The sequence below is a fragment of the Aquarana catesbeiana genome, linkage group LG03, assembly GCF_042186555.1.
Source record: "Aquarana catesbeiana isolate 2022-GZ linkage group LG03, ASM4218655v1, whole genome shotgun sequence".
NCBI lineage: Eukaryota > Metazoa > Chordata > Amphibia > Anura > Ranidae > Aquarana > Aquarana catesbeiana.
Window position 1 is genome coordinate 449,258,350 of NC_133326.1, and position 13,707 is coordinate 449,272,056.

General features: G+C 49.5%; 1 protein-coding gene across 5 annotated transcripts in view; it reads left to right on the forward strand.

Moving 5' to 3' along the window:
* SLC25A48 (solute carrier family 25 member 48) overlaps positions 1-13,707 on the forward strand; it is a 301,383-nt gene that overhangs the window by 68,484 nt on the left and 219,192 nt on the right. For all 5 annotated transcript variants that reach the window (XR_012242905.1, XM_073620827.1, XM_073620825.1 and 2 more), the window contains exon 3: positions 2,506-2,577. Coding sequence is in view for 4 of the 5 variants with exons in the window: in XM_073620827.1 (XP_073476928.1) it covers positions 2,506-2,577 (72 nt within the window). In the remaining variant the exon portion in view is untranslated. The remainder of the gene's footprint in view (positions 1-2,505; positions 2,578-13,707) is intronic.

Sequence of the window (13,707 nt, forward strand, 5' to 3'; positions counted from 1 at the left end):
AGTGCGGATCCCCGCCGCTAATTCTCGGCAGATTCGGAAACCGGAAGTGACGCTTTGACGACAGTCACGTTTGGGCTTTCCTTCGTCTGTGTGTGTTTTGTGTCATCTTCATTGCCATCACAACAGGGCGGGAACTTCCGACAACAACGCCTATTGTGATGGTAACGCGGAAGTTTATGGCGCTCCATGCCGTACAAACTGAGCATGCGTGGGGGCGAGTGGTGAATGCTGGTAGCTCAGCATTCACTGCATCCAGGAAGTTTATGCTTGTGGGCTTCACATGCCCACAAGCAAGATGAAACCTGCCATCACCACATTTTAAAACTACATTTTTCGTACGAAACCGGACATCTGGGGATATATTTTACCAAACAAGTTAGTGTAACATAGACAATATGTAAGGTTATTAATAGTTTAAAAAAAAAAATTGAATTGTCGGTGGACCTCCGCTTTAAGTGAGTTTGGAGGAACTGTAACATTACAAATGGCCTAGTCTAATTGATACAATAGAGGTCGATAAACACTTTGTCATCCACATTATGTGGACAGTGGTAGTTTTCCAGGGCTTATAACAAATGTCTTTTATGATATACATAAAGCTTGCCATTTATCCCCACATCAACTATTACCTTATTAGCGCATACGACTGGCATTATAGAATATTTAGGGCCCTCTGATTCCTCCAGTATTGAATTGTATTGTAACTGCACTGTCTGCAGGGTTGTGTTTTGGCCTAGGCCGACAAGGCCTAGGCCTAGGGCGGCACTTTGCGGGGGGCGGCAAAAAAGCCGCCCCCCCCGCATGAGAGAAAGTCTCCCCACCCGATTCCCGGCTCCTGCGGCCGCCCCCCGCACACATGCAGCCCACGGCGGCCGCCTTGCTGTATCGGCGCTGTTGTGTATGGGCGTGCTTAGCAGAGCTCACGCCCCTCCACTCTCTGACAAGCACGCCCATACACAGCAGCGCCGCTCACTACATCAAGGCTGCTGCCGTGGGCTGCATGTGTGCGGGGGCGGGCGCGGGAGCCGGGAATCAGGAAGATGGGTGGGGGGACTTTCTCTCATGCGGGGGGCGGCGTGTGACTCACGCCCCCATAAGCGGCCGATGACTGGCGGAGGTGGAGCCTTATGCTCCGCCTACCCTCCTCCACACTGCTTGAACCTTTTCCTCGGCACTGGGGCAGGGTCTGGCAGTGACGTCAGGAAGAGATAAACAGAGAGAGAGGCACAAGGGAACCCCGCAGAACAGCAGGTAAAGTTATTAAATAAATTATAAGAGTTTTATGGGAACAGTGTTGGCATTTGATGGCACAGTGGCTACAATTGATGGGGCACAGTGACAGCGTTTGATGGGGCACAATGGCTGCGTTTAAAGGCACAGTGGCTGCAAATGATGGGCACAGTGACTGCAATTGATGGGCACAGTGACAGCATTTGAGGGCACAGTGCCTGCAATTGATGGGGCACAGTGGCTGCGTTTGGTGGGCACAGTGGCTGCGTTTGATGGGGCACAATGGCCGCATTTGATGGCACAGTGGCTGCAAATGATGGGCACAGTGGCTGCGTTTGGTGGGCACAGTGGCTGCGTTTGGTGGGCACAGTGGCTGCGTTTGGTGGGCACAGTGGCTGCGTTTGATGGCACAGTGGCTGCAATTGATGGGCACAGTGGCTGCAATTGATGGGCACAGTGGCTGCGTTTGGTGGGCACAGTGGCTGCGTTTGGTGGGCACAGTGGCTGCGTTTGGTGGGCACAGTGGCTGCGTTTGGTGGGCACAGTGGCTGCGTTTGATGGGGCACAGTGTCTGCGTTTGGTGGGCACAGTGGCTGCAATTGATGGGCACAGTGGTTGCGTTTGGTGGGCACAGTGGCTGCGTTTAGTGGGAATAGTGGCTGCGTTTGATGGAACAGTGGCTGCGTTTGAAGGAACAGTGGCTGCATTTGATGGGGCACAGTGAGGCTGCAATTGATGTCTTTTTTTCTGAATTTCTTAGTTTGTTTGCACCCCCCCAAAAATTTTGAGCACCAGCCGCCACTGGCATGTGCAAAGTGCTCCATGCATGCTAAAATCAATGCAAACCCTTTAAACAGTCCACATTTAGTTGCAGTCTCCAGGGAGTGGGGAAGGGTACCTGTCAAAAACAGGTACCTGTTCCCCCCTCCCCCCTGAAAGGTGCCAAATGAGCCTAAAGAGGAAGGGGTGTGGTTTACAGATGATAGGGTGGGTCTTAAACAGGAAGGGGTGTGGCCTCGGCAGCAAGGGGTGGGTCGTATTTAAATTAGGGGGGTGCATGAGTTTAGTCCGGCCTAGGGCAGCACAAAACCTAAATACACCACTGACTGTCTGCCCTCATGTTATAAAGCTCTGTGCAAACTGTTGGCGCTATATAAATCCTGTATAATAATAATAATTTACTGTTGACTTTCATAGAAACTATTAACAGTATAACGTGTAAAGCAAACTATCCCAAAAATAAGTTAATTTTAATTTGTACCTTTGTATTTAAAGGCTCGATTACAAGCTGGCCAAGGATATGGCAATACATTTAAATGTATTCTCAGAGTTTACAGGAATGAAAATGTAAGTACTTGCAATTATCTTCTACCTTCATTTGAAATACGTTCCTATACATCAGTGTATTTCCTATATTAAACATGACATTTTAAAACTGACAAAAAATAAACATAACCTGGGGTTGCAGTGTAAAAAAAAAAAAAAAAAAATCAATTTTAGCATGCCCTGAACCCATGCTTGTGATATTTGTAAATTTCAAGTTTATCCACAGGTCAGAGTTAAGGTATTCCTTACCTCTTCAAAATGATATATTGCATTGCATGGACTACATAGAGAGATGTGTGCAGTGTACTATGTTATGTGAGGGGTGGGCCTAAGTCCTGCTCCACAGTTCTAATACATTTTCTAAAGCAATGCCTGACTTTGTAGGCTCTTGGGCCACATAGGATGTTGGGAGGTTCAACGTAATGTCTCTAGGGGCCACTGGGGAACTGCAAGCAAATTTAGCTGTACATTTAAGTTACTTACTTTCTGTGTGTGGGCATTAACACTTTCAGCCCAGAGGCCACTTGACATTTTACGCCCTGCACACACTTACAGAAGGACCACATCTCTTCTTCAGCCAGCCGATAGGCCTGTTGCCAACTGCCCCCACACCTGACTGCAAAGTCATTTTGAGAAAGTGGCACAAAGCACACACTTTACTCCACCAGCCTATAACTTTACATTGCATATTCAACTTGACCCACCTGTAGGCACAGGGAGAAGCCCACATGCTTCATTTAACAAGGCATTGTACAATCTGAGTCCTGGTGGTCCCTATGAAGATCCTGTACTGCAGTGGGCCCCAGTATGGAGACTCTACTGCTAGAGGAGGTGCATGAAGTACTACGCTGCACCAGAACCACCTGTCATCTGCCACCATCATTGCTTCCTCTGTCAACCAGCTTATTCACCTTCTTGTTACACACCTGTGCTTCTCAAACAGAAAGACAGGACTGGAGCTGAGTAGGCACATATTCAGCGGAGGGGATACATGACAGGGTGGTAGGGGTAACTAGCCAACCGGGGTTAATAAAAGATATTTTCATTTAAGCACAGGCTCTTACCTGATTGGCCAAGGAGAAGGGGGTTGGGGGAGCTTAGAAAGTGTTAGTTTCTGGATAGGTGGGGCTTCAGCAGTTGCAGAGCAGAAATCGTTGGAGGAACATCCCATGTAGCCTGCATCTGCGTTCGTCGCCCTGCGAAAAGAATGAGTGACACAGATCAATTATTGGCCCAGCTCAGGGCTGCAGTAGACGTTCATGGCTCTGCATGGGTACAGAGCCAGGTAGCAGCTTATCTACAAGGGGTCCGGCAGAGTCCCCCTCAGCCAGAGCCTGCCACACAGTGTGCTCAGAGGTCCAGGCCTCCAGAGTGCTTCAGTCCTGACCGGACCACTCGGGCCCAGCACCACAACGGGAGCCCTCCATCGGACCCATCAGGCCCCCCTGCGAAGCGCACGCTGGCTTCGGTGGGAATCCCCAGCTCAGGCGGAGCCCTTGGAGATGGGCACTCACCAGCGTGTGGCCCCGGTCCCATCCTCCATCATCCAGATTCCAGAGCAGGCGGCTGTTGTTGCTGGTGATGCTCCATCAGCGTGACAGCCCGGCAGGGGAGAGTACTGTCTGCGTGTGCCGGTCTATCTTTGGGTGCGGCCTGTGGCCATCCACCGAGGAGGGAGGAGCGACGTGGGAGGGCATGTCTGCCCTGGGAGGACGGAATACAGTGGCACGCACCTCCGGGTCACAGCCGGTGCCTGGGAGAACAGTGACTGGCGGGACGCGCGATGATGACGTCAGAGGCAGCAGGAGGTCGGAAGCAGTGAGGAGGACACCGCGACACACCAGCAGGTCGGCTCCATGGGGATCGCCTGCGGCAGATGGGGGTAGAGGAAGTTCTGCGGTCCGGAGGTCGGCGGGACCCTTTATGACAAAGATCCGGTCGGAAGTGGAGGTCAGCAGCTCTGAGGACGGGGAGCTGGAGGAGGACATTTGGGAGGCAGCGGGGGAGTTTGGATCTGGGGGGGTCCCTGGCCCAGTGCAGCCTGGTGAGTGCAATCCTGCTTTATTACCTTTTCTTGCTCCCTCTGTGGTTGCTGGGGCGAGGGTCAGGGGTCAGGAGTCATGGAGGTCTAGGGCTTTTGTACAGGGGAGTGATGTGCTTGCTAGTGATTTTTTGTCCAGCCTGAGGGAACTGTTGAAAAAATTGGAGGGTGGTTCTTGTCAGGGGGTGGCACCAGAGACGTTGGGGGATCTGCCAAGGGTGCTGGAATAGTCAGTGCATGGAGTCCCCCCCTCCCCTGGTGGTACAGTCAGGTTCTGGGGCAGGGACGCAGACGTAGAGTGCAACGTCGGGTAGTGTTGCCCCAGTGGTGGAGAAGTCTAAGGAAGGGAAAAAGACGTGGAAAAGGTGAGATTGGCAGACTCTGCAAAATGCGAGGTCTACGTGTGCTTCGAGGGACCCCTGGGTGCTCACCTTAAGCCTGAGGTGAGGAACAAGATTTGGAAAGGGGAGTATGTGGAATTTTTTCCTTGCTCTCGCTGGAAAAGTTTAACTTGGATCGAGTGAAGCCTGACGAGAGCAAGAAAGAGGAGGAGGAGAAGAGAAGGTATTGCCTTATCCCTCGCACATTTGCCAATTGTTTGCAAGCTTTTGCGATTTTGGCTAGTGTGAAAAAGCGCCGGAGAATTGTTGGGCTCTTTTTTGTTATCTGGACGCCATTGGGGAGGCCAATAGGGTTTACAGTGGCGTGTCGTGCTCCGTTATGATGTGCAGTTTCGGGAGCAGAAGGCTGTCAGGCCTTCCATTCGCTGGGATCATAAGGATATCGGCCTCTGGATGAAATTGATGAATCCGGCCAGGGCTGGGAATCAGTTTTTTTCAGGGGGGGCTGGCGGCACCGCTACCTTGGGTACATCGTCCCCTAGGAGGAAAAGGGTGTGTTGGCAGTTTAACGACAGTTCCTGCAGATTCGGCAGTACCTGTCATTTTAAACACGAATGTTCCGCCTGTGGCGGCAGCCATTCACTCGCCCGCTGCTTTAAATCAGGCAAAGGTCACACCGGAGATGTGTCTGGAAAAAGGGAGGACTCCGGTGAGGGTGGAAAGGATGGTTCCTTATCTAAGTAGGTACCCGGATCGGGAGTCTGCACGACTCCTCGGAATGGGATTTACGCAAGGTTTTCGTATCCCCTGCACATTGGCTATCGTTTCACCTTTGTCCACTAATTTCTGTTTGGCTCCTGTACCCGGAGGTGGTTTCGGAGAAACTTTCTAAGGAAGTTTCCCTGGGTAGGATGAGAGGCCCCTTTTCCTCTCCTCCGTTTCCGAGCTTGGTTGTGTCCCTTCTAGGGCTGGTTCCCAAGAAAGAACCCGATAAATACCACTTGATACATCATCTCTCCTACCCTAAGGGGGGCTCAGTTAACGATGGTAGGCCTGTGCAGTTACCATTTATCATTACCATATATCATTCAATGCAGCTGTTTTATGGGTACGCAAGTATGGCCACGGTTCTTTGTTGGCCAAAACAGATGTGGAGGTGGGCGGCATTTCACCTGTTTCCAGTACATTCTCAAAGTGTTCACCTTTTGTTCGTATTTTATTGATGGTTGTCTACCGATGGGGTGTTCTATTTCATGTGCCCTGTTCGAAACCTTTAGTTCCTTTGTCGAGTGGGTCGTGCGGGATGTGTCTGGCTTGAACTCCATCATCCACTATCTGGATGATTTTCTTTGCATTGGACCGCTGGATTCCAACGCTTGCAAGGTTTTGCTGGGGATGTTGCAGCACATAGCAGACTGTTTCAGCATTCCTTTGGCCCTGGACGAAATGGAAGCCCCAGCGATGGAGCTGGTTTTTCTGGGCACACCGATTGATTCGGTGGCCATGGAGTGCCAATTGCCCTTAGAAAAACTGGTGGCACTGTGGAAGGAGTTTGGTGTGGCATCAAGCCGGCGTAAAATTCAGTTACAGGAGTTGCAGTCCTTGCTTGGTAAATTAAATTTTGCCTGCAGGATTATTCCTATGGGCCAAATTTTTTGCCGCCGGTTGTCCTTGGCTATGGCGGGCATTAGTGCCTGTCAGAAACCATGAAATCAGGCCAAGACAGAAGTACAGTTAAATCACAATTGTTTAGTAATAAAAGTAAAAAGAACAAACGTAGTCAAAACATAGCCAAAGTTCAGTAACCGGAACGGATTGTCAGCCAAGCCAGAAGTCAGGGATCAATGTAATGGAACAGCAAGCAGGATCTGGAGCCAGAAGAGATGTCAGCAAAGCAGGTCTTGAACAGGATCGCAGGAGTTTTCTGTGATGTTGACCAAGGGGAAGACAGAGAACCTCTGGACTGGGCGGCTTAAGTAGGCAGGACTGACGAGCAGGATATCATCAACAGCTGAGTAACTGTGGAGAGATAGGAGCTGGCAATTAGCCGACAGCTGAGCGGCCAGATCAGAGATGGAAGGGCTGAGCCCAGCCCTGACAGTACCCACTCCGCAACAACCCCTCCCCCTTGGAGGACCACCAGGCTTGAGGGGAAAAGGTCTATGGAAATCATGGAGGAGGACAGGGGCAGGTATGTCTGATGATGAGAACCAAGAGCGTTCTTCCAGATCGTACCCTTTCCAATGCACCAGGTACTGTATGCGCCCACAAGACTTACGGGAGTCAACAATGGACTGTACTTCATACTCCTCATGGTTCTCAACCTGTACAGGGTGAGGACGTGGCACCGAGGTGGTAAAGCGGTTACAGACCAAAGGTTTTAATAAGGAAATATGAAATACATTTGAAATACGCATATTAGAAGGAAGGTCTAATGCGTAAGCCACTGGGTTAATCCTGTGAAGAATACAGAAAAGCCCAATAAACTGAGGTGTGAACTTCAGTGAGGGAACAGGAAGTCGGAGGTTGCGAGATGACAGCCAGACCCTGTCACCAACCTGATAGGAAGGCGCAGGCAGGCGTCTGTGGTCAGCATGGAGTCTGTACCTATCATTAGCATGTCGCAAAGCCTCCTGGACTTGTGCCCAAGTGGAATGAAGACCACGAAGATGTTCCTCTAACACAGGAATACTCTGCGGAACAAATGAGTCAGGCAACATGGAAGGTTGGAAACCATAATTCGCAATAAATGGGGATAATCGGGAAGCAGAATTCAAGGCACTGTTGTGAGCAAACTCTGCCCACGGTAATAGGTCTGACCATTGTTATGATGGTCAGAAATATAGCAACGTAGGAATTGCTCCAAGGACTGACTGGCTCATTCTACGGCCCCATTAGACTGTGGATGATACGCAGAGGAGAAAGCAAGCTTTCCCAACTGTGCACAAAAGGCTCGCCAGAACCGGGACACAAACTGACTACCCCAGTCCGAGACAATCACCTTGGGTAGCCCATGCAAGCAAAAGATCTCCCAAGCAAAAATGAAAGCAAGTTCCTTAGAAGTGGGTAACTTCTTAAGTGGAATACAATGACACATCTTTGAGAACTGGTCAACCACCATAAGGATAACTGTGTTGCCCTGGGAGTTGGGTAACTCCACAATGAAATCCATAGAGGTGGGTCCAGGGCCTCTCTCCATTGGGTATGGGTTTTAGGAGGCCCACTGGAAGGTGTCATGGAGTCTTACTCTGAACACACATGGAACAGGCAGCTACGAAGGCAGTTACATCAGCACGTAGACTAGTCCACCAGAATTGTTGGGAAATGGCCCAAAAGAGTTGATACTTCCCAGGGTGGCCAGCAGCTTTGGGAGAATGGTAAGTCTGGAGCACGGCAGTACGGAGACTCTCTGGAACAAAGCAGCGGTCACAAGGTTTCTCAGGAGGAGCATGGATCTGAGCAGCAAGAATTTTGTCACCCAAAGGAGAAGTGAGACTGGTGCGAACTGTAGCCAGAATATGATCAGGAGGAATCACAGGAACTGGAACCGACTCCAACTTGGAAGTAGAGAAAAGTGTTGTGACAAGGCGTCAGCCCTTAAATTCTTAGTACCAGGTAAGAATGAGACAATGTAATTGAAACTTGACAAAAAAAGAGCCCATCGCGCCCTTTTGGGAGAGAGGCGTTTAGCCTCAGACAAGAATGTGAGATTCTTATGGTCAGTAAGAATGAGAACCGGCACAGTGGTACCTTCCAGGAGATGTCTCTATTCTTTCAGGGCTAAAATGATCGCCAACAGCTCTCTGTCACCAATCTCTTAATTGCACTTCTCAGGTGACAATTTCTTGGAAAAGTAGCCACAAGGATGCATAGTGCTCTCAGAGGTAGGACGTTGAGACAGAAGGGCGCCAACACCAGTCTCAGAACCATCAACCTCAAGGATAAAAGGTAACGTAGGATCAGGATGTGCCAACACAGGAGCAGAAACAAAGGCAGCCTTGAGACTCTCAAAGGCCTTAATGAATTCCGGAGACCAACTCTGTGTGTTACCGTCCTTTCTGGTCATATCAGTCAGGGGCTTGACCAGAGACGAGAAGTTACGAATAAACTTCCCATAATAGTTGGCAAAGCCCAGGAAACGCTGCAGAGGATGTAGACCCACGGGTTGGGGCCACTGCAGAACTGCCGAAAGTTTCTCTGGGTCCATCGAAAAACCAGCAGTGGAAATGACATAACCCAGGAAAATTAACCTGTTCACGATGGAACTCGCACTTCTCCAGTTTACAATAGGGATTGTTCTCTCTTAGTTTCTGAAGCACACGACAGACATCTGTGTGGTGGCTCTCCAGGGACTTGAAAAATATGAGGATATCATCGAGATAAACAACCACACATAACTGTAACAAATCTCAAAGGACATCAATAATAAATTCCTGGAAAACTGCCGGGGCGTTACAAAGACCAAAAGGCAATACGAGGTACTCATAATGGCCTGTTCTGGTATTAAACGCAGTTTTTTACTCGTCGCCCTCCTTAATCCTCACAAGATTGTATGCCCCTCTCAAATCAAGCTTTGTGAAAACCGTTGCTCCCTTGAGGCGGTCAAATAACTCCGTAATCAATGGAATCAGATAGGCATTCTTAATTGTGAAACGACTGAGACCCCTTTAATCAATACAAGGTCTCAGTTCACCACTCTTCTTCTTCACAAAGAAGAAATCAGCACCAGCAGGAGACCAGGATTTGCGGATGAAACCTCAAGGAAGTGCGTCTGCAACATACTCCTCCATGGCCTTATCCTCCAAGACTGACAAAGGGTAAACCCGGCCACAAGGGGGTATGGCACCAAGTTGAAGGTCAATTGCGCAATCATACGGTCGGTGTGGAGGCAAACTACCGACTTGACCTTTGTCAAAAAATTGCGGTACACCTCCGGCAGGGAGGAGAGTGAAGAGGTGCACCGGACTTTGGCAACCTTCTGGAAGCATGTCTCACTGCATTGTGGTGACCAGGAGAGAACCTCAGCATGGAGCCAATCAAAAGAGGGGTTGTGCCTCTGTAACCAAGGATAACCAATAACCAGCGGAAACTTAGGTGAGGAAATAACTTGGAATTGGATTATCTCATGGTGAAGAACCCCTACAGCCATGGACAACGGAACCGTCTCATGAGTCACATGGGCAGGCTGTAGAGGTCTCCCGTCAAGAGCCACAATGGCAAGTGGAGTGTCACCCAACTGCAGCGGAATCGAGTGCTTCAATACAAAGGCAGCATCAATGAACAGGCCTGCAGCCCCAGAGTCGATTAGAGCCTGTATCTCGACAGATGACTCAGCCCAAGAAAGGGTGACCAAAATCAGGGGCTTATCCTTCTGGATAACTGGGGATGAAACGCCACGTAAGGTTTGTCCATGACAGGACCTCACGTTTCGGGCGTTCCCTGGACAGTAGGACAAGACTTCAAAAAGTGACCTGCCTGGCCACAATAAAGGCACAATCTCTCCCTCCTCCTAAAGGTTCTCTCATCCGCAGAGAGACGCGTGAAACCCAAGAGCATGGGTTCACCTTCACTGACCGACTTGGTACCAGGAGGCATGGAAGGTGAGAGAGGCACGGGTGGGACTGCAAATCTCGGAGACAAATGTACAGGAGGCTTCCGCAAGCGCTCCTTAAAAGAGAGTCTTTCTTTGAGTCTGGAGTCAATGAGGATGGCAAACATGATCAACTTCTCCAGCTCAGTGGGTATATCTCGGACTGCTATCTCATCCTTGATGGTATCCGAGAGACCATGAGAAAAAGCAGCCACAAGGGCCTCATTGTTCCACGCAACCTCTGCTGCCAGAGTACGGAATTCAATGGCGTAGTCGGCAACAGTTCTCGTACTCTGTTCGATGGACATGAGGCACTTGGCAGCAGAAGCAGAGTGTGTGGGAATGTCAAATACCCTTTTAAACGAAAATTTGGAGGGATGCCTTTCGCGATAAGAAAGCGCGCTTTCACTGTGACAATATAGGCGTAGTAACGGCTGTCAATAACATCTCGGCCTCTTCCCTGCCAGTGGTGTGCCTCTTGCGCCATTTAGTTTTGCTATATCTGCAATTGAATGCTTTCATCTATGCTGTGCACATTCCTGGGATTTGCAAAAAGGTGGCGGATGCTTTGTCTTGTTTTCAGTGGGCCGAGTTTTGGATGTGGACACAGGCAGCGGAGCAACATGGGACGCCTTGTCCCCGGAGCCTGAGGAAGATTGCATTGGAGTCGTCGCTGGATTGATTCAGGATTCCCTGAGTGTCGCAACGTGGGAAGCATATTCCAAGGCCTGGCGGGAATGGAGTTCTTTGCTGTTGGAGGTAGGCGGCGTGGAGCCTGGGGTGGATGTGACCTTCTTGGTTCTATATTTTGTGGTGCGTAATTTTGTTCGGAGTGCTTCAGCTTCATCAGTAGATCGTAAATTGGTGGGCCTAGCTTTCTGGTTCAAGTTGGGGGAGTTGGGGATTTTACCAAAGCTTTTGTGGTCAGGCAGGCAATGAAGGGGTACGCTCCTGCGACTCTCTTCGCCCAGTGTCTGTTTCAATATTGCGGACCGTCTTGGAATGGCTGCAATCGGTTTGTTCCTCAGCTTATGAACGAACTTTGTTTCCGGTGGCCTTTTTACTGGCCTTTTTCGGAGCTCTCCGGATTGGCGAAATGGTCAGTCCTTCAAATGGGTAGCTGGTGGATTGCTGTGGGAGGACATGGTAATTACTGATGCATAGGTACGGATTAGGATCCATCATTCCAAAACTGATTAGGGCAGCAGGGGAGTGCATCTGGAATTGTTCCGGAGCAATACTACAAGTCATTGTCCAGTTTTTGCTCTGGAACAGTTCTCTTTGGCACGACCGCATATAGACAGCCCCCTGTTGGTGCATGCTGATGGTTCCTGTTTATCCAGGTTTCAGGTTGTGGCAGTCTTCTGCAAATGTCTGTTGGTGTCGGGTTTTGACCCTTTGGAGTACACGTCTCATTCCTTCCGCATTGGTGTGGCCACCAAGGTGTCTCTATGGGGTTTAGATGACAGCGTGGTCAAGCAGATAGACAGATGGGAGTCCAACAGATTCCGCTTGTACGTCAGGCCTCACTTATTGTAGGCCTTCGGTGGCTTACTATAAATTTTCCTTTTTCCGCTTTCTTTTCTGTCCTTTTTATTTTATGTTTGTCATTTGGTCTTCATGTTCGATGGGTGGTACTGTGGTTTTTTTGTTTACTTTCAGGTCAGCGATGCCTCGTCTGGATCCTGGGGCATTCATACGTTTTTGGGGAGTGAAAAGGGCGGAGGTCAGGCCCAAGGCTAGGCAATTAGGCCTTCCCCGGGAGTTGGGTAGCGTTCGATGGATCGGTGTCCGGGGCATGCTGTGGAGTCGGGTAGTCTCTGAGGTTAACCATTTTGCAAGGTTGGACAGGGCCCCAGACATCCTTATTATACATGCAGGGGGCAATTATTTGGGCATTCTGTCCTCTAGGGAGCTGATCAGAGATATCAGATTTGATTTTCTCAGGCTTCAGAGTTTCTTCCCTGGCACGATTATATTCTGGTCAGACATAGTTGCCCAAACGGCATGGCGGGCGGCCAGATCGGTGGAGAAGCTTAATAAGGCTCGAGTCAAGGTAAATAAGGAGGTGGGGAAGTTCGTTGTTAGGAACAGGGGCCTGATCATCAGGCATTTAGATTTGGAGTCCAATACTTGGCAATTCCTGAGGGGTGACGGAGTTCACCTCAATGCTGTGGGCACTGACCTATGGTTTCTGGGGTTGGAGGGTGGCTTACAATGAGCTTTCCATGTGTGGCGGGGCGCACAAGTGTAAGGCTTTACACTTTTGTCACTGTGGCGGTTTGGGGTCCTTGACGGCGGTCTAAATCTGGTCATTAAGTAAATGGTAGGGAACCATCTGAGGTATGGTATCCTCGAGTGGGAACGGTTCACTGCATGGGTGGCTGAGGTCAGCTGGGTTAGGCCCCAAGTCAGTGGGTTGCAACTCAGCTAGCTGGTGCCTCAGACACAAAAACATTAGGGGTATTACCGTCAAGCATCTCAAATCACTGTATCTAGATTAAGTCATTTATTATGTTAGTTATTTGAAATAAAGGTTTTGTTAAATAAAAGGCTGATTTCGGACATTTAACCCCACCCCATGTGTTGTGTAGTTTTTATATAAGTAAGGGGATGGCTTTCAGGGGGGGAACAATGAGTCATGGTCAGTTAGGGTGGTTAGCTTAATTAGTCAGTGACACTTGTTACTGCACAGTTATTCTTCCCCTAACTCAAAAGGGTTAAACATGGCTTGCTCTCTACTCCCAGCTCTTCTGAATACACCATGAATACAGCCAGTAGTAAAACACTTGATAGATTACTTTAGACAATGTGGTAGTTTAAAGTGAAAAACATACCATTCTCAAACATTACATAATCTCTCCTGACTGTACAGTATGTTCGGCTGTGCTGCAACTGGCTGCACTTTGCCTCCTCTTGTGGTGCTGTCCATACCTTGATGTACCCCTCATTCACATTGACTGCTGCTTTCAAATAGTGCGCCTTTATCTGAAATCGCACAATTTCAAAGTCGTATGTCGGTGCGACTTCGGGTGCGACTTGGAAGACATCTGTGCTGCTTCAGGCACAGATATGCATGCAAGTCGCACCCGAAATCGCCAAAAGTAGTGCAGGAACTACTTTTTCAAAATGATGCGGCACTGCAAAGTCAGTGTCACACCAATTTGAACAGTGTGATT